This window comes from Equus asinus, chromosome 3 (genome assembly GCF_041296235.1).
Source record: "Equus asinus isolate D_3611 breed Donkey chromosome 3, EquAss-T2T_v2, whole genome shotgun sequence".
NCBI lineage: Eukaryota > Metazoa > Chordata > Mammalia > Perissodactyla > Equidae > Equus > Equus asinus.
The window spans coordinates 42,708,235-42,727,818 of record NC_091792.1 but is presented as its reverse complement, the minus strand read 5'-3'; the positions used below and the strand labels follow the sequence as shown (position 1 = coordinate 42,727,818).

Here is a 19,584-nt window from a genome sequence, read left to right as displayed (position 1 = left end):
TCAAGCTGGTGGGGTAATTGTCCAGTAAATCCCCTGTGGGAAAAGCTTCAGATAGATTTCTGTCATTGGTCATCAAGCGTCCTCACAAATACAAGTGATGTTTCCTAAACAATATATGCAAAAAGACTAATTTTTATTATTTTAAAAAAATTTTGATTCATCGTTTTTGTATAGAATGATACATTTTATTGCATAAAATATTTGAAATAGCAAAAGTTTACAGCTTATAATGGATTAAACAATGAGATGATCTGTTAAATGGTTACATTAAGGTAAGTATCAGGGAACATTAGGTTCTTAATAGGAAAGGACCCTATGTACGATGTTCCAATTTAATGGAATTAATTTCTTATTTTAGTGCTTACTCTTATATCATCACAAAAATGAAGGAATAAAATTGTTTCCAAGCTTGAATCAGAGTGCCACAGTGCTTAACTATGTATATACGTATCTTACAATAAGACTTGTTGTGTATTCATGATAATTCATAGAAAATTTTAAAAAACAGACTGATAAATTGCTGTTCTTCAAAGATTTTTGCAGATGATTTTAATCTGATTCATCACTGCTGAAGTAAGAGCTGTCACAGTATTCAGCCGTGTAAAGGAATTTATGAATAATCGGGTTCATCTTCGGTATCCAGTGTCGAGGAACCAGATATGTTGAAAGATTAAATAAATCTACAAATACCTTGTACCTGTCACTGGAAAAACACATATATACAGATGTTTTAGATTTATTGACATGAAATATTTAAAATTTTCCATCAAAAAATTTCATTTCTCAGAAAATATTTTGCTGTAATTAGTATTCAATATTATATTTTATTATATATTACATGTTGTGTGTATCATATATGTTAAATAGTATTAGAATTAAGATTGCCTCATTTTTATTCCATATCTGAATTCATGCCTGTAAAGCAGTATTATGTGTTTCATTGATCTTGACCAGTCTTGTTCAGATTAAAATCTAGAGTTTTACTATTGTCATGCTATCTCCTTAAAGATAAGGGTATGTTTTTGTTTGTTTTTGAGGAAGATTAGCCCTGAGCTAACATCCATGCCCATATTCCTCTACTTTATATGTGGGACCCTGCCACAGCATGGCTTGATAAGTGGTGTGTGGGTCCGCACCCAGGATCCGAAGCAGCGAACCCCAGGCCACTGCAGCAGAGTGCAGGAACTTAACCGCTGCACCACCAGGCTGCCCCAATAAGGGTGTGTTCTTGTTTCTGACTTTTAAATGACAGTATGCAAAATAATAAATTTAAAGCATACAGAGTTCTTAGTTGTTCATTTAAATATATTTCCCACCTGCAGAGTAGCTGCTAAGTAACTACCATGAATGGATTAATAAATTGAAATGCCATTTTAGATTCATAATAAATGTCTATAGGAGGGATTTTGACATTTAAAATTCCTTTTATGTTTGTTAGTCAACTATTTTAACTGTTTCAGTCTTATAACAGAAGAGTGTTTGCCTTTGAAGTCAAATTTTGGTTCAAATTTTGTTTGTCACTTGCACATCATGTGACCTTGGACAAGTTGTCTAAACCTCAACGTCTTGGTTTTTAACTCTGTAAAATAAAAACTACAATCTCTTCCTCTGGCCAGGGCTTTGTGAAGACTTAATGAGACAGTGACACACTAGAAATGCTGTTTGTGTTCATTATTCCCACCACCCACTGATGTGTGTGTTCGTTTTGTACACCCAATCATTTCATGCCTATAGGATTTGCTCCCAGGGAAAGAGGAAATATGTAACAATTGTGAAAATTTGAATCAATAAATTTTATAAATCATTCAGTTTAGAGATTATTCCCAGGGAAAGTGAAAGTGTGTAAAAATGATGAAAAACAGAACTTGGTGCATTTTATAACTTAGTCTGGTAGTAAGAGTAGTGAGGAAAACAATGTGCTGTAAAGAATTCTGGAGACTGAATGTGAAATATCTAATTTATTCTTGTGCTTATTCTCCTGCCGCAGGGGCCTTGTAAGTTTCCCAGTTTTCAGGTGTATCTGTTTATATATCCATGTATCTACAATGTTGTGAATATTAAATAAAATAAGGGTACGTGTAGAAATCTGTCTATCATTTTAAATGCTCAATAAATGTTGACCTTTTTCCTTGTAAACAATATGAAAATGGCACTTTTTGGAGTAGATGGAAACAGTTTTTATACTATAAAATAGAGTCATATCAGGAAACAAGACACTTTTTTAGGTGTGTCAGTTACATTAGTGGAATTAGTGATAACTGTTTTAGTCTAGTCCAAACTTGAGCCGGATGAGTTGAGAACATTTCTACCTGGATTAACTCCTTCATATCCTCACAGGTCACGCAGCCATTCGTACTCTGCCCCTTTTCATCCCAGGATCAAAATGATGAACTTTCAGAACTAAGGATTTTTTACAGTGTCCTCCAAAGGTTCTAACAGGAATACCTTAATCTATCTACAAATGTGCTGTCAGCAGTTCAGACAGGAGCAAGTATAAATGACTTTTTCTAGATAATACACACATATATATATATGGAGAAACAAAGCATTCGTGACTTCCACCAAGATAAAAAGGTGAATCTCTCCCATCTTACCTCACTGTTGAGCGCAGGTACTGATAGCCAGAGGACCCACCAGTGCCAGCTTTGCTGCCCAGCATTCTGTGCACCATGCACACGTGGTTATCTAGGCAAACACACAAATTAACTCCATGGATATATTTCTCCCATTAGTTACACGATGCTCTAAATATAAGAGATTGGTAATGATAATTGCTTCTGAGAAAAGGCTCACACCTTATCACTTAGCCATATGGAAGTTTCACGTGTGGGAGCCAGATGAGACCAGTAGGTTGCCTGGCACCCCACTTGGCACCCAACTTCATTCAGGCTACATGCATTTGACTCCAACCATCATTACATTTAGCCTGCCAACACAATATGGGAGAGCAGGGCCATGTTATGACCTTCATGAGCCCTCACCACTTTTGTCTTTATAGTTTCCTTCCTCTATTTAAAAAAAAAACAACTATCAAAATTATATTTTAAAGTTGTATTGGCATAAAGATGAGTAATTATTATATATTAAAACATTTTCTTTGCCCTAAAGTTCATTTTTTTCCTTCTGATTATCAAATAGAACGTTTTCATGGGCCCCCAAAGCTACTGCAGGCCTAGGCATTGTGCCTGCTGCGTATTCTGGGCAAGATGGCCCTGGGAGAGAATAACTGTCAAGCTGATTTAAAAAAAGAAAAAACAATCTTCTCACATACAAAGGAGAGAAGAAAAGAGAGAGAGGGAAGGAGGGCAGACAGAAGAAGAAATGGTGGGTAAAGGGACGGGATAGGGGAGAAGGAGTCTGAGGGTCAAGGGGAGGCCTTACATCTCCATTTGGTCATGAGTGTGTCTATGTCCATAAGAGACGTCAGTAACTGAAAAGGGACCTGGAATCTAGGCTCTTCCCTAAAGGAAAAATGAGAAGAAGAGATCTATTCAAGTAAATCCAGTGTATTAGGAAGAGCTTGAGTTTATTATAATCTGTTGGCTCTGGAAACAAATGTCAACTTTGCCTCTTAAGAGCTGTGGCTGCTTTGGATTACTCTCTCAGTCTTAGTTTCTTCATTTCAAAAATAGGGATACTACCACTCAGCTTGCAGCATTTGTTTAAAAAGTCTAGAACATTCCATGTAATATACATGAAGTAACCAGTCAGACTCACACCTAACATCAATCCTCATTAAAAGGCAGACATATATATAATCTCAGATTTCCCAGCTAATTATAGTCAATAACTTCTAGGCTGAGATGTTAAAACAAAAAAACAAAGACAGCTTTTTATTTCCTCTAATATATTTTACCCCCTTTTTCATCTAATCTTTCAACTGTCTCAGTGCATTTTCTGCTTAGGATTCACAAACTTGAGTGGCATACATTTAGTAAGAGTTTAGGAAAAGAGTCAAAGGATTTTGCTTGTGTTGCCATTCTGAAGAAACAAGTTCGAGAGGATTACAAAATTAAATAAATACAGGTAAGCAAGACCTCCAATAAACATAGATATTTTATGTTTGCTTTTTGCTTGTGTGCTATCCATTGTTCTGACACATTTATTTAATTCATGGAACATGAAGATGGAACTTTTGTAAGATGGAGTAGGAGTACACGGACATTTAAGGACACTTCAAATGATTTAGACATCAAGACAATTTTACTTGAAACTGCTGAATAAATAGAACAGCGGTTTAGAAGGTGTTTTTACTTTATCCAGTTTTGCTTTTCATTTTATAGAACAAAAATAACTCTACAACATTATTTAATGACAACACATTTCATGACTGAGTTTCTGAGATAGATTAAATTTTGGCACTTTAGGACACTTAATGCCACATAATACTTGCTAGAATTTAATAAAAAGAATATTTGATTAATTTGTGTATATATATATATGTGTGTGTTTTTTAATCTACTACAGAGATGAAGTTATTCTCTTACTATTTAGATTAAAAAAAAAACCATGAAACTTCACAATTAATTATTTTGTAAATTTGCCCCCAAACTAAATTACTTTTTAAAACTGTAATTACAGTTTATAAGCTTCATACTTGATGTGCTTTCTATATCCACTCCTCGATTTTAACTTCTACTTCTCTTCTGATTTGCTTTTACCTGTAAAAATATATCATCAAGGCCCCCTGAAGCGCTCTATATGATAATCGTCTGTCACCTGCAAGATACACCGTAAGTGTTTATTGAATGGGTGATTTAAGGCAGTCTTGTCTTACTTTGGCATCATTATCTTAAATAATTGTTATATGTTTTTTGAAAATGATGTGTTAGTTTAACTTTCTTATTCTTTAGCTTGAATTTGGAAAACTAGCATTTAAAATATTATTTTAATATTGAATGTTAAAAGGCAAATTAAAAGTATATGTAATCTTTAAAATTTCACTTTTATGTCATGTTAGGAAAACATCATACAGAAAATACTTAACTTCCATGATAGAACATATTTTTCAAGTAAAATAATACGATGACTTACTTTTCAAAAAGTTAAACCAGATTCTTTCCAAGTTTCATTTGAAAGTAGTTTTCTCTAATTCACTTAAAATTACTTAAAATCTCCTGGCTTCAAGGAGCACAACCATCATACAAAATCTCATATATGCGTTTTAAGGAAAGACTTTGCTCTGTCTGCAGGAAAACAAGGTTTGCTATTCTTTACTGAGGTTTTATAGAAAACTGAGGCTAACAACCTTTAAGATTATAGAATTCAACACTAATCTCATATACTGCTCTGCCTTGTACTTGTATTACCAAAATTAATTTTTACTTCTATTCTGTTGCCAAAAGATTTATAGGTACTTTATAATAAAAGTTCAAAATAAAAATGAGCACAAAATTTTCAAACAGATTAAAGAGTTAAATGATGAAAATATTAATTACACTTATCAACTAGTTTCAGAAAATAATAGCTCAATATTAATTATGCCAGAAGTCTAAATGTGTGCTTTTCCTGATCTGTGGGAAACTTATTTCCTCTGCCAAGCCACCCCAGCCTCATAATAGAGTTAATCCTTTCCTCTTCTACTGCTACTGTAGTATTTACAACTACACTGCTTGTCTTCACTTCTGTTCCTATTAATCTGTGAACTACTTGAAAAACCATATTCGATTTATCTTGGTATCCCTCATGGCTGACACAGATTGGGAAGGTTTCCCCTAATGTCTTTAGGCATTTAAACCTGTTAACACAGGGCTATCATTCATAATATTAACCCATTTCTTGTTTCTGAATGGATTATTGATTTTCATTTTATTTCTCCCAAGTCGGGCCTGATACTTTGATCTGCTCAGATTGCAGGGTAACAATCCACAGAATAAAAATACCTTTACTAAGGAGATGTTCATGACGTTTCTCATCAAATAAGGAGAGTAACACCTCTCTTTGCTTTTGAAATTCAGCCATTTGTTCCTCCTTTTCCTCCGACTCTTCCTTAGCCTTTGGGGAAAATACTGCATTAATATTCCCGAGAGAGAATAGATTCTTATTTTAGAAAACACTGTTTGTGAGAAATAGCCTTGCCTATTGCAGAAAGGATGCACTTGGAATATTTGCCATATCATCTGACGGTACAACTTGGAAATTATGGCTTATGAGAGGGATATTCTTCACACTTAATGATTCTGTTTTTTTATTTAAGTTTAAATGATTTGTCAATCTTAAATATTTTCTTCATAAATATAGTGAGAAAAGAACTCAGATGGGTGAAACTGGAGGTAACTACAAGTGGTCAATAATGATCTAATTTTAGATAGCAATCATTTAACATAGGAAGTAAAGTAATTCTACTTAGGAAAAGTCAGGAATTCCTAGTCAGAAAAGCTATTAACTCTATTGAAATTCTATATTTACTATTGTATTCTGTAAATATAATTTCTTTAATATTTTTTACTCAATATTTTTACTCTTTTGATATCTATTGATTTGTTTAAGGAAATTCTTATTTATTTATTATTTTTTTTTTTTTTGCCTACAACACATGCTCTTCTTATAACTCAATTCCTTGAGATGGAGCAAAAATTAGTTAACCCAATTATCTTCAATTCTGCAGAACAACCACACTGTGTGGTAAGAACTTGTATGCACGTTATTGTCAATTAATTACTCATGTACTCAGTAAATTTCAGGCTAAGGTGATAGAGATAAAATTGCGAGCAAAAATTGAGTTCTCTGATCTCATGCAGTTTATTATCTGGTGAGAATAAGACATTGAACGAACAGTCACCACAGCGTTAAATTGCTACCAGGGACGGTGGTATCCAAGAGCAGGATAGTGCTGTAATCACTGACAGTAGTAGGGAGGTCAGGAAAGACCTTCCTAAAGGAGTTTTCCTTGAGCCAAGACCTGAAGAATAGGAAGGAGTTACCTGGGAAAGAACATTCCAAGCCAGAGAGAACATATAAAAGATTCTATGGTAGGAAATTCAAAGAACTAAATTCAGCATAAAGGAAATCCAGGATGATTGGACCACATGAGATCATGAAACACCTTGCAAACCATGTTGGGAATTTTTGTCTTTATCCTGAAAACAATGTGGAGACATCAAAGGGTTTTGTGCAAAAGGAAAATGTAATCAGATTTGCATTTTGAAAAAATTGCTCAAATTGCTGTTTGGAGAATAAATTGGAATGGAGCTATATATATATATAAAAGTGAGAGACACAGAATAATTGAGAGAATATTACTTTAGTCTCAGTTGAAAACAACGGCAGTTTGTACTTGATTGATGGTGGTAGATTAAAGGCAGATATTTCAGAGCTATTTAGGTGGTAAAATTGGTAGGATTTGGTGATAGCTTAAAGAAGTGGTTGAGGAAGAGGGAGGTGCCAAGTATCAATGGTACATGTCTGACTTGACAAACTAGATGGCCTATAGGAGAAAAACTTCAACTTGGGGGCTGGCCCAGTGGCGCAGCAGTTAAGTGCGCACCTTCCGCTTCAGCGGCCCGGGGTTCACCGGTTCGGATCCCCGGTGCAGACATGGCACTGCTTGGCAAGCCAAGCTGTGGTAGGCATCCCACATATAAAGTAGAGGAAGATGGGCACGGATGTTAGACCAGGGCTAGTCTTCCTCAGCAAAAAGAGGAGGATTGGCAGATGTTAGCTCAGCGCTAATCTTCCTGGCGGGGAGGAGGGGGGAAGAGAGAAAATAAAAAAAAAAAACAAAAACAAACTTCAACTTGGAAAGACCAAGTTGAAGAAGAGTAGAAGGAAGGGGAAATTTTTTTAAGTTTGGCTTTATCAGAGTGTTTTTGAAAGAACCAGGAGGAAATGTAAACTAGGGTGTTAAATATATAATCTAGCTATCTAAGCTAGAGATAACTTTTGAGAATTATTGGTGTGTAAATAGCTACTGAAGCAGTGGGTACCAATGAGTTCATCTAGTGAAAGAGCACAGAGAGAGAATACAATGCATCTAAGACAATGCATTGCAAGACCCCACCATTTATTGTTCTGAGAGAGGAAAATGAGCCAATAAAGGAAATAGAGAAATAAGGGCCCGAGAATTAGACGAAGATAGAATGTTGTGTGCCAAATCCAAGGGGGAAAATGGGTTCAAAAAGGAGTAAATAATCATGAGTATTGAATGTCACTGGGAGGTCAAGTAAAATGAAGATAATAAATGGCCATTGGATTTATATATAGGGAGGCCATTTGTGAATCACGGGGCAAGAAGACGGATTGGATTGGGTTCAGGATTAGATGGGGGATAAAGAAATAATTACGTTAACTACTCTATATCCCTGGTGGTCTTGTGGTTAGGATTTGTCATTCTCACCACCACTGCCCAGGTTCGTTTCCCGTCAGGGAACCACACCTGTCTGCTGGTTGTCATACTGTGGCAGCTGTGGATTGCTGTGATGCTGAAAGCTATGCCACCAGTATTTCAAATACCCACAGAATCACCCATAGTGGACAGGTTTCAAGCGAGCTTCCAGACTAGACAGAGTAGGAAGAAGGACCTAGCCATCCACTTCCAAAAAAATTGGCCGTGAAAACCCTGTGAACAACAGTGGAGCATTATCTGATCTAGGGCCAGAAGATGAGAGGATGGTGCACAAAAGCCAGGCAGGGTTCCGCTCTGTTGTACACAGGGTCTCTAAGAGTTGGAATCCACTGGATGACACTAACAACAACAAACTATTCTAAATACTTTACAGATATTAAGCTAACTTAGTGCTCATCATAATTCTTTGAGATAGATCCTCTTATTTTCTATTTTACCAATGATGAAAGTGAGGCAAAGAGAGGATAGCTAACAGAAGAAGTTCGATGTCTCACAGTTGTTAAGAGGTGGAGGGGAGATTTGAATACATGGAGTGTGACTTCCAAGGCCCTGCACACAAGGACTACCTGGCACAGCCTCTCAAGAGAGAGAATTGAAACAACTCTTTCAAGCCATTTAGTCATGAAGCCAGAATGAGGGGCTTGTAACTTGAGGGCAATTGAGGAATCAACAGTATTTTTTTTAAGTGAGAGAAACTTGACATTGTCTGAGAGCCAACGGGAAGGACCCAGCAAATATATATAAAAGTGAAGGGAAAATTAAATGGCTAAATATATTTGGTTAACTGGTCTTTTGTGTGCCTACTTCTGTCAAAAGAAACGAAAGAAAAAAGTCTAGTAATCTCATTTCTTTAGCACAGACAAAATCTTGTCTACAATGAACTCCTTAACTTAATATGATTTTTATTGCACATAAATAAAATGAAATAAATCTTGTAACATATTTCAAGCAAAGGCACTTGGAAGGAAAAATATTGGAAAAATGAAAGGTTAAGAGAAAAGTGGAGAATTGTTAAAATAAAATTCCCAATACTTTTTCTGTAGTAAACTTAAATTTACTTAAAGCATCGTAAATACCTGAAGTTTTGTGAATTCTTCTTGCAGCCCTTGGACAATATTTGTTTCTAACTTTTCCCAGAAGTTAAATCCATGTGGCTCTAAACCTGGTGTTCGTTCCAGCCATGCCTTAAGAAAATATTATTTTTAAGTGAATACATTGTAAAAGTTAATATATGTAAAATAAATTGTAACTAACATTTAGAACTTGAAACAGGAAATCTTCACGGTTTTGAGAAACATACGTCATAAGTTTTCTATTTGTAAATATTTTCTCTTTCCTTTCAATTTCTTCATTTACAAAATAGCAACTTATTATATTTTATTTTCTTCATCTGTAAGGCAGTCATATTAATAATGTTTACTCTTTATTAAGACGTTACTATAGAAATCTCTATTTTGTTCTGTAAATCTACGCACATATCTAAACATTGTTTCAATGAAGTCTTCTGCTTTATCCTCAAAATACCTTACGTCTTGGGAACAGAAGGAATTATGGCATGTAAAAGATAGGATCTCTTCTAAATGCATGGTGAACTTAGTCACTTTGAAATCAACTAACAACTCAACTATTTTAAGATTCCCCAAGACTTTTTAATCCAGAAATAAAACTGAATTCATGCATATCTGTGGGTTCTCATTTAACCTATTTTTGGTTTTGAAATTAGCTTTGTAGTTCTTTCTCTCTCTATCTTTATAAACATTTTTATGGCATTATATGCAATATATTAACCTAAATCTACATTTACAATACCCACGGGATTAGTGAGCAGGGTATAATTCACTAAAAGGAAAGTTTTATTTGCAAAGGAAAGGCTTTCAGAAGGAAATCAAGACTATACAATCCTTATTCAGTAATTTATGTGTGAAGAAACAAATTAATAATTCCTCAAGACTATTTATAGACCGATGGGAAATTAAAACATGAAGGAAAAATTCTGAAGAGTATACTCTTAGTAGCTGAGTTTAATTGAGAAAAATACACAACTTTCAATTACGGAACATTGCAAAGAAATAAACTCAGGGCCGGCCCGGTGGCATAGTGGCAAAGTTCGCATGCTCTGCTTCAGCGATCCAAGGTTCACTGGTTCAGATCCTGGGTGCAGACCCAGCACTGCTTATGAAGCCATGCTGTTGCAGGCGTCCCACATAAAAAGTAGAGGAAGATGCGCACACATGTTAGCTCAGGGCCAATCTTCCTCAGCAAAAAGAGGAGGATTGGCAGTGGGTGTTAGCTCAGGACTAATCTTCCTCAAAAAAAAAAAAGAAAGAAATACAAATAAAAAGGAAATAAAGCTCATTGAATAACCATAGTCCATTTAAAAATAAGCTAATTAAATGTTGCTTAATAAGAATGCTTAAAAAGTTTGTTTTAAGAAGATAGTTATTAAATATTAACATCATTTATTATGCAAATATTTCTGAAGTTCTCAAGAATTCTTAATATTTTAAATATATTAATTAGTTGAATTTATGAGTTTAAGTATTTTTACAAATTCTTTCTGTTTTTATTTCCAATGACTGCAACCCAACTTTGAAGATGAGTTTTAAAATTCTGATCTAGTAAAAGCTAAATTAACAAGATGTATTGAATTAGACTTTAGAAATAGTATTTGAGCACGTGCCTCCAACAGTTGCAGAAGTGTTTTTTCCTGCTCGGACTTCAGTAGCAGTTCATTATCTTCTCCTTGGAAGTTATCGCGGTAATGTCTTCTGTTGTAAGGGACTCGCAAACTCTGAAGAACACCGATCTTGTTCTCTAGTAGTCGGAACTGCAGACTCTGGAAGCCTGATGCTGGAGATAAGTACTCTCTTGGAGAATAAACAGGGGAGGGTGAGAGAAGACAGAAGAAGAGAAGAGTTGACATCGTGAATTCCTGCAATGATTTCTTCTATTGCAAAAGGTTGTTAGTTTCACTCTCCTAGATATCACCAAGAACACAGACCCACAACTACTTAGAGTTGGACCTCGATTTGGACCTTTCTGAAATAAGGAAAATGAACTACTTAAACATCATTGTCGCTGTCAGTCAATCAGTTTAAAGTTGGAGTGCATTTTTAGTTTGTGAAATGTCACATTCGGGTGTGCTGTGTACTAAATTTTTTCCTAAGATAAAGACAAGTGGTTATTGAGCAATATTTTCTATTCAATGGTGCTAAAAAACTCTTTATAAATATTATTCAGTCCCTCCTAAAAGTTATGTTCTTGGATATTACTGTTAATTTCACTGCCTAGTATTATTATGAGCACCAGCGAAATACTGCAAGTAAAACAAATGGGATATTGCCTAGCACAAAAACATCCTTTTGATTGCCTAGGCCATCAAAAAATGTTATTACTCCCACCTCACACAACCACTCAAATTCTTGTACTCTTGTAAATTTCCTTCACCTAATTTGTACTAAGACTTCAATTTTTTAAATCCACCACAAAGGAATTCTACTACTTTTCCTTTGGTTGTCAAACATGTTGGAGACACTGCCTATTACATCATTGAATGCACCTGATAAGAACATTTGTTCTCAAATTTTGGTATGGAAAATCCTTTTTTTTTTTTTGATATATATATGGCTTTGGCTGCCTGGAAATGCAGAACTGAAATTTATGTTCAACCTATAAATTGTACTGACACTTTTGGTGACAGGCTTTTCTGTATATTACTCCTATTTCTCTTTTTAGTTTTTAATTATTTTAATTTAGTTATGTGTATTATATTATCCATTTTAGCCATTTTGGTTAGTTGTCTGAAATCCTTCTTGGATAAAAACATGGCACACAACAATGAATTGAAACTAATTGACCATATTATGTTTGTATGTAAAAGTGAGCGATGAAATGTTTTCGATAACTTCTCAAAGTCTTTGTGATTAAGACTCTCAAGTGCTTATAGTGATGAAGTGTCAGTAGAAGAGGTTTCTCACGTCACACAACACACATGTTCTCCTTTTCCCCCACCAGAATGAGAAGGTAAATCCCACTGCGTTATTACACCACAAGTGCACACCTGAAGTCATTGAAGTCCAAGGCTGTCATCGTTTCCAGAACAGAAAACTGCTGTACCAGCAGCTTAAGGATCACGACCACTCGGTGCATCCGGGTAACAACCTTAAGCATATTCCTTTCATCCCTGACCTGATGGTTAGGAAATGAAACACTGAGTAATCAATTCTACTTATTAGAAGACACAAAATAGACTATAAATAGCAATGCATTCCTAATCATTTTATCCCTATTTTAAAGAAGAACATTAGAACTAAAATTTACCATAAGTATATGTTGAATTAATAGCAACTCTGAATTGTGTGCAAGGAATATCTGCAAAATCAGAATCAAATCATTTTTCTTTCTTTTAAAATAGAAAATTATATGGAAACAAGTTAGAAGCAATTCTGGAACACAGGTTCCACTGATTTCAAAACAAATTTCTCTCTAGTTTTGCTTTAAAGAATAAAGTTCAAGGTATCACAGAAGCTTCTGGGTGAGGATTAAGCAACACCTGGACAAATCTGCTCTTCACTGAGGGTCAAAGTTGCCATTGACATCAGTGGGAATTGTATGCACTTATGTAAGAAGAGAACTGTCTGTGTTTGGATGTTCTATCTTTTCCAGCCCCTCTTGGAGCAGAGGCCCAGAGGTAGGGGACCCAAGGGCGTGTCGGGAAGGTGTGTGGGAGCAGGAAGCAGGCTGGGAGGTGGGAAGGTGCAGTTTAGATTTCTGCAGTCACCTGAAGCTCTGCTCTGCTCTTGATCCCCCTTGTCCTTTTCTCCCTTAGTCCCCTCCTCTTTGCCTCTTTTCTCTTTTTCTTCCTCCTGCTACTCTTTTCCTACCTTCTCCTTCTCTTCCTGTTTTATTTTCCTCATTATTGTTGCTATCTTCCCACAGCAAATATTCATCGGAAAGACAATTCTGGCACCTATTAATTAAAGGATCTCTCTTAGCTCTCCTGGCAATCTACCATCATTTATAACAACATTTTGTTAGGGCAAAAGAAAAAATTGGGGGGGGGGGAGTTCTAAACAAGGGGCCTGAAACTGAAATTTGATGGGAACCTGAAAGCAATGTGTAGTTCCAGTGTAGCAATGGCACTGGAAAATATGACTAAAATCTTGTCCACTCAGAAAGGTATTTATTTTCAGTAAGTAATAATTCTAACATTTGATGTTAAAATGTTCTCACTAATAATATTTTCTACATTCTCCAAAAAAAAATGAAACTAATATTGTGACATCATAACTCACATGGCCATTCTGAAAGATCTCTCGAACAGAGTCTAATTCCCACAGGATTTGCTTAAACCAGAGTTCATAAGCTGCAATCAGAAAACCATTGTCATTCGGAAAGTTATGGGAGCCTCTTTGACCATAATGATATGAAAGACACGGGAAACACATTGAAAGAGGAATAAAAACGTAACTTAAAAATCAATAAAGGCTGACATAACCCTATTTTGTGTTATAAACAAATACTAATAATCAAGTTATCATAGCTTCCTTTTATTGAATGTTTTAACATGCCAGGCATGTTATCTCCATGTTTTATATTTGTTATTATTACATTGATTTCCCTCAACAAATCTCTTCTTTAGATCCTTTAGAGTATAGCACATAACCAATTTCTAACTTCCCGTATGGAAGCTGGAGGGATGTGGAGAAGCAGAAGTAATACTCAACTTCATCCATAAACTGAGGAACTAGTATTTGGTGTCTAGGGTCTTAGAATATTATGAGGAGGACAAGCTTATGAATAGTTTAAAACTTTGTCACATCCATCTATTTCCCTCAGTATCTAGCACAGTGTTTGGCATAAGAGAAACACTGAGTGATTATGTTATGAATAAACGAATTAAATAGCCAGTGTAGTCATTACTTCAGTGTAGAAAATCAATAACCTCAGACTTCTCTCGTGTACTCCATTTGGTGCTGTTGTATGGGTAAAGGCTATATTTCTGTACTAATTAGGGAAATAAATTACAACTTTAACATTTAAGGAGAGTTTCGGGGATTTGATTTTCATATTTGGACAAAGAGCAAATCAAATATTTCTTGATCAGTTTATGTTTCTATTTTTCAAGTTTAACTTTGTGTGGCTAGTCCCATGACCCATTGAAGGATGGGAGAAAAATCTCCTTATCAAATAATGCTGGCTACCATTTGTTGTATGCATATTATGTGCTATACCTTGGGCTAGGATCTTAATGCACATTATCTCATTTCATCTTCATGAGAACTCTATGAATGTGAAGATACAGTTATTCTTTCCATTAAACAGATGAGGAAATGGAGAGCATTATTGGTGAAGAAACTTGAGCAAGCTCACACAATTTATAATGGTAGACATGGGATTCTAAACAATTTGCTAATTCCGAATTGGTGCCACTCTGCTATGATTTCTCCCCTATTGATTCTGTTTTGAAATGAGCTACCAATAAAAATGTAAACATAAAAACAGGAGAAGTAACACATTAAGCCAATTGTTGTCCATCTTTAATATTTTACTCAGGGTTGACCCTTTTTGCCAGTCAGTGAAGCAAACAAACATTTGAGGAAATGACACAAAGACTGGTAGGGAAAGGTAACACGTCTAGAAATTGGGCACTGACTAGCACGAGCCATTGTGCCCTCATCAGCCAGAGGACAGTATCATGACACCAACAGTCTTGGGGTAAATCTTAATGTTTAGGCGTCATAGACCTTTTTAAGACATGTATTCCTGAAATTTTGCTCACAATTCCAGAGAGTTCAGAGACTTTCTAAACCCCAAAAGTCATGCACTCCTACACTAAAAATCACTGCCCAGAGGTTAGAAGTCTGGGGAGGATAAACACACATTTCAGATAAAATTTACATTTCTGTTTAGTAACAGATTGATGTACAGTTATGTAAAGTCACAATAAATATGTGATCTATTTCTTAAAAGTAGTTTTTTTTAAAGTCCCAAGTTGCAAATAGTAACATCTTAGCTTTCAAATTCTTTGTGAATTTCAAAAGATAGAAAGTTTCCTTGGATTTATGACAAAGCTTAAGTCCTACTGGATCCAATTAGCAGAGAAGTAACGTAAAGAAAACTGTTATAAATCCAAGAGGGAGGTGCTAGGAGAATTTGTCTGGCAGCAAAGTATTCTCAAGCATTTCTAACAAAGGTGATTTCTTAATCTTTCACCATCTTATGGTTAAAAGAATTGCAGCTTTCCTCATTCTTGATACGAAATGCCTGTGGGATAGTTATTGGTCAACCTTCTGTGCAACTTACCTTGGTGAGTTATGATAAAAAGATGTTCATCATGGATTTTATTTCCTTTTACTTCACTTTGAAGTTCCTGTGCACTCAAAACTTTTTCCAACTTTAAACAAAAGAAATAGAAAGACTGATTTTGTACAAACTTCCAGTTATAGGATGAATAAATTATGGGGATCTGATGTATAGCATAGTGATTATAGTTAATAACACTATATTATACACTTGAAATGTGCTAAGAGAGCAGATCTTAAGTGTTCTCGTCACAGGAAAGAAATGGTAATTATGTGATGTGATGGAGGCGTCAGCTAATGCTATGTTAGTAATCATTTTGCAGTATAAGGTGTATCAAGTCAATGTGTTGTGTGCCTTAAATTTGCACAATGTTAGATGTTAATTATCTCTTTAAAAAGCTAAAAAAAAGACAAAAGAAAGACTGATTTTTAAGTTGCAGATTTTTTTTTTTTTGAGGAAGATTAGCCCTGAGCGAACTGCTGCCAATCCTCCTCTTTTCACTGAGGAAGCCTGGCCCTGAGCTAACATCCATGCCCATCTTCCTCTACTTTATATGTGGGACGCCTACTACAGCACGGTGTGCCAAGCGGTGCCATGTCTGCACCCGGGATCTGAACCCTTGAACCCCGGATCCCAGGCCACCGAAGCGGAAAGTGTGCATTTAACTGCTGCGCCACCTGGCAGGCCGTGGAATGTTTTTTAAATTAACTTTAATAAGAAGTAGAATACAATACTGAAAAAAAGTCCCCTAAATTCCCAAATTATCAGAAACCAAACTATTTTCTTCTAAACAACTAATGAGTCCTGTCATAAAGAGTGAGTTGAATTTATGATTTTTATTCTTTTCAGAAGTAATTATATTTGGTAAGATTCTACCATAACAAATGCTATTATGACTCATTGAGAAAATCATATCCCTTCTCTCTCTTGAAATGACTATGATAAGAGCTCGATAACTTGCTTAGCTGACTGTGTATCTTCCTCTCTTTTATTCCCCCAAAGAGCCTATTCTGGGAAGATCTTAACATTTTTTTATCTGCTCATCCTTAGAAACCCATCAATGAAGGCATCAACGGCTATAATCATTTCACTTCTTAAAAAATACAGAAGGCAAACAGGCTGAAACTTACCTTGGAATAATCTCCAAATACCTCATTTGTTAATATCCCTCTTTTACTTACTAACGATTTCAAGAAAATATGTACCCTCAACATTTCTACTTTATTATAAGGGATTTAAAAGAACATTTTCTCTGGATGTGTTTGCAATTGTCCAGGCTGGGATTTATTGACCATGTCTTATTTATACAAGTTATGCAATGCCTGTCAGTTATCTGCGCGTTATCTTATCGTTTAGGGTCTTCAGTCAGATTCCACATTCTCTGCTTTTACTGTGTCTCTGCCCAACAGGTGACTTTTCACGTAGAAGACTCTAGAATTGTTCTAACACAAGTTGAAACAGCACATATTTGTATGAATAGCGATAGCTTTCGGTCCAGAAAACTATTTGGTAACTGAGAAAAAACCAAAAAGACGAAAACATGAAAATGTAGCTTGGGAAAATGTAGTGCCGACTAATGGAAGTGGAACAGTGTGACGACTCTGCCACTTACGTGGAGGTAGTTCCCATAGATCAGTCCTCCTTTGCTGGCTCTATTCACACCCGTTTGTGATTTGTCTTCTTCACTGCCTTCTACAGATAAGTTTTTAAAAGTATACCTGCAGATTAAATAAGTGAGGAGAAAAAAAATAGATCTTGAGAAAGCACAGTAACTAATAATATGAGTGATTGAAATTCTTATTGCTAATTTTTTTCAAGTAGATGATTTTAAAGGTGACGGTTTTCAACGCTCTGAAAATTCAGAAATTAAAGCGTTTATACTTGCCGTTTCTAAGAGCCTAACCGTACTTAGAATAGAGGTAAATACTCACCCAAAGCGGTTTCCTAAAAATGGGCACCCACTCATGGTGAAAATGCACTGGTTGAGAAGCACCAAGGTTTGATCTACAGCTGGCTTTTATACATCCTGCCCACCCTGCACCAGCCAATCAGCTCTCTCCGTGTACTCTTAGCTAGGCTCCCATTTCAATTGGGACGGAAGCTGAACCTCTGTAAACTTTAGGGTGGATTTATGTTGGGGACAGTCTGTTTGCCAGAAAAGTGAGTATTCAGCCAAACTGAATTATGTGACTTGCCAAGTTTCACTTTTGTATCCAAAGCAGCAAACATTAACTAAATCAATAGAGGACAAGTTTTAAAAAAAGATATTTAACTATTCTATTCCAAAAACACATCTGGCATAGTATTAGGGCATATATGATGATGATATTGTAAAAGCAAACATTTGTCTCTCAGTCTTAAATTTGGGTATTCTTATGATGCTTAAGCCAAAAACAGAACTTGAGTGTCTCTGGGGAAAGAAATTCATTACATAACAGAGGCAAGGTACATATTCAAACCCCATTTCCATGCCATCCTCACAGTTCTTCTGGCCTAAATCTCATCTGATAATTTGCATCAGTTAGGCTGCTGTATCATATTGGAACTTAAATGGACATTAGTAATTCACTGTTGACCTGTGGCATACCAATTACAGGGCAGTGGGAGTCATCTATATTGGGGTACTTCATCTGTGGAGAATTTAAAAATAATAATAATGTGCCCACAATTCCAAACAATGTCAGTGATAAACTATTCTTCCTAGAAAACATGATTCATTGGCCTAAGTTCTAAACAGTTGCTATGAGGACTGTCGATCCAGGGCAGAAACTCCATCACCCTGTCCTTAGGACACAACTGCTACTCACTCAGAACTACACGTAGACAACATGTCCCATTTATTCAACCCTCTAAAATGGTCAATTATGTCTAATTTACCAAAGTAACTAGAAATCAGAAACCGTTTCTAGTCTTGGCTCTACCACTGACTAATTGTGTGATATGGGAAAAATTGCTTTAACTTCTGTTCATATCAACTTCCTCACCAAAAGAAATGAAGGTGCATACCATTGATTGCAATTTCAAAGATGCTGATCCACCCTAAAATCCTGATTTTATGACTCTGTAATAAATTATAATGTTTAAAGCAGTTTTACAGAAGGATAAGCCACATGAAAATGCTATGTTATAAAAGAACTGGGAAATCATCAAAACCACATCCTAAACCCCTCATCTTCTCCTTATTTTGTTTAGTTTTTCCTGCAGGGGAAGATTCACCCTGAGCTAACATCTGTTGTCAATCTTCCTCTTTTTTCTTCTTTTTTTCTCCAAAGCCCCAGTGCATGGTTGTATATTGTAGTTGTAAGTCCTTCTGCTTCTTCTATGTGAGCTGCCACCACAGCATGGCTACTGACAGATGAGTGTTGTGGTTCCACAACAGGGAACCGAACCTGGGCCACTGAAGCAATGAAAGTGCTGAACTTTAACCACTAGGCCATCAGGGCTGGCTTCTCTTTGGGTTTTGACAGATGACTCTGGCACTTGTCTACACACTGGATGACGATTTCCCTGCAAGAGAGAGGAATCACTGTTTCTAGTGCCCTGGCCCAGAGTGTTTAGAAGCAGAGAATGTTTAATAGCCCCCATTTCTCCATTTGATTGTTCAACCAGGTATGTATTTACAAAGAATATAGCTAAATAATGTATTCTACTCTCTTTAAGCCTTTTGGGTTGAGAAGTGCTCTTCACTTATTGGTCAACACACTAATGAAAGAAATAAGGAAAAGTTTTTTCACTATAAATTAGAAAAATTAGATATTCTAGAGCAAAAATCATTTTCTTTCTTTTTTAAATAGCATTCTGCTTGGGCCTTTTAAGTAATGCTAATTCAGTGGTTTGCCTTAGCAACACGGGAACTGATTATTCAAAGATTTGAATTCAGTGCATCAGACAGATTATAAGCTAATCTAAGGAAAGCTTGTTCTCTCAGCCAGGAC

The 19,584-nt window shown here is 35.8% G+C and overlaps 1 protein-coding gene across 1 annotated transcript; it reads right to left on the bottom strand.

Annotated features, from left to right (window-relative positions):
* Nucleotides 1–139: 139 nt before the first annotated feature.
* TDO2 (tryptophan 2,3-dioxygenase) lies at nt 140–17,824 on the bottom strand. Its single transcript, XM_014844039.3, has 12 exons — nt 17,581–17,824; nt 17,262–17,367; nt 15,650–15,740; nt 13,639–13,709; nt 12,405–12,532; nt 11,025–11,211; nt 9,421–9,528; nt 5,883–5,994; nt 4,662–4,719; nt 3,382–3,461; nt 2,595–2,685; nt 140–703 (listed from the first exon to the last, which is right to left on the bottom strand). The coding sequence occupies exons 1-12, from the start codon at nt 17,613–17,615 to the stop codon at nt 550–552; spliced, it is 1,221 nt and encodes a 406-aa protein (XP_014699525.1). The 5' UTR covers nt 17,616–17,824; the 3' UTR covers nt 140–549.
* Between the last annotated feature and the right edge of the window lie 1,760 nt (nt 17,825–19,584).

Coding starts and splice junctions, on each gene's coding strand:
- TDO2 (XM_014844039.3), bottom strand. CDS start 17,615: ATGAGTGGGTGCCCATTTTTAGGAAACCGCTTTGG. Junction 12,533..13,638: donor AGATCTTTCAGAATGGCCAT/GTGAGTTATGAT, acceptor CCTAACCATCAG/GTCAGGGATGAAAGGAATAT. Junction 11,212..12,404: donor TTGGACTTCAATGACTTCAG/GTGTGCACTTGT, acceptor TTATTCTCCAAG/AGAGTACTTATCTCCAGCAT.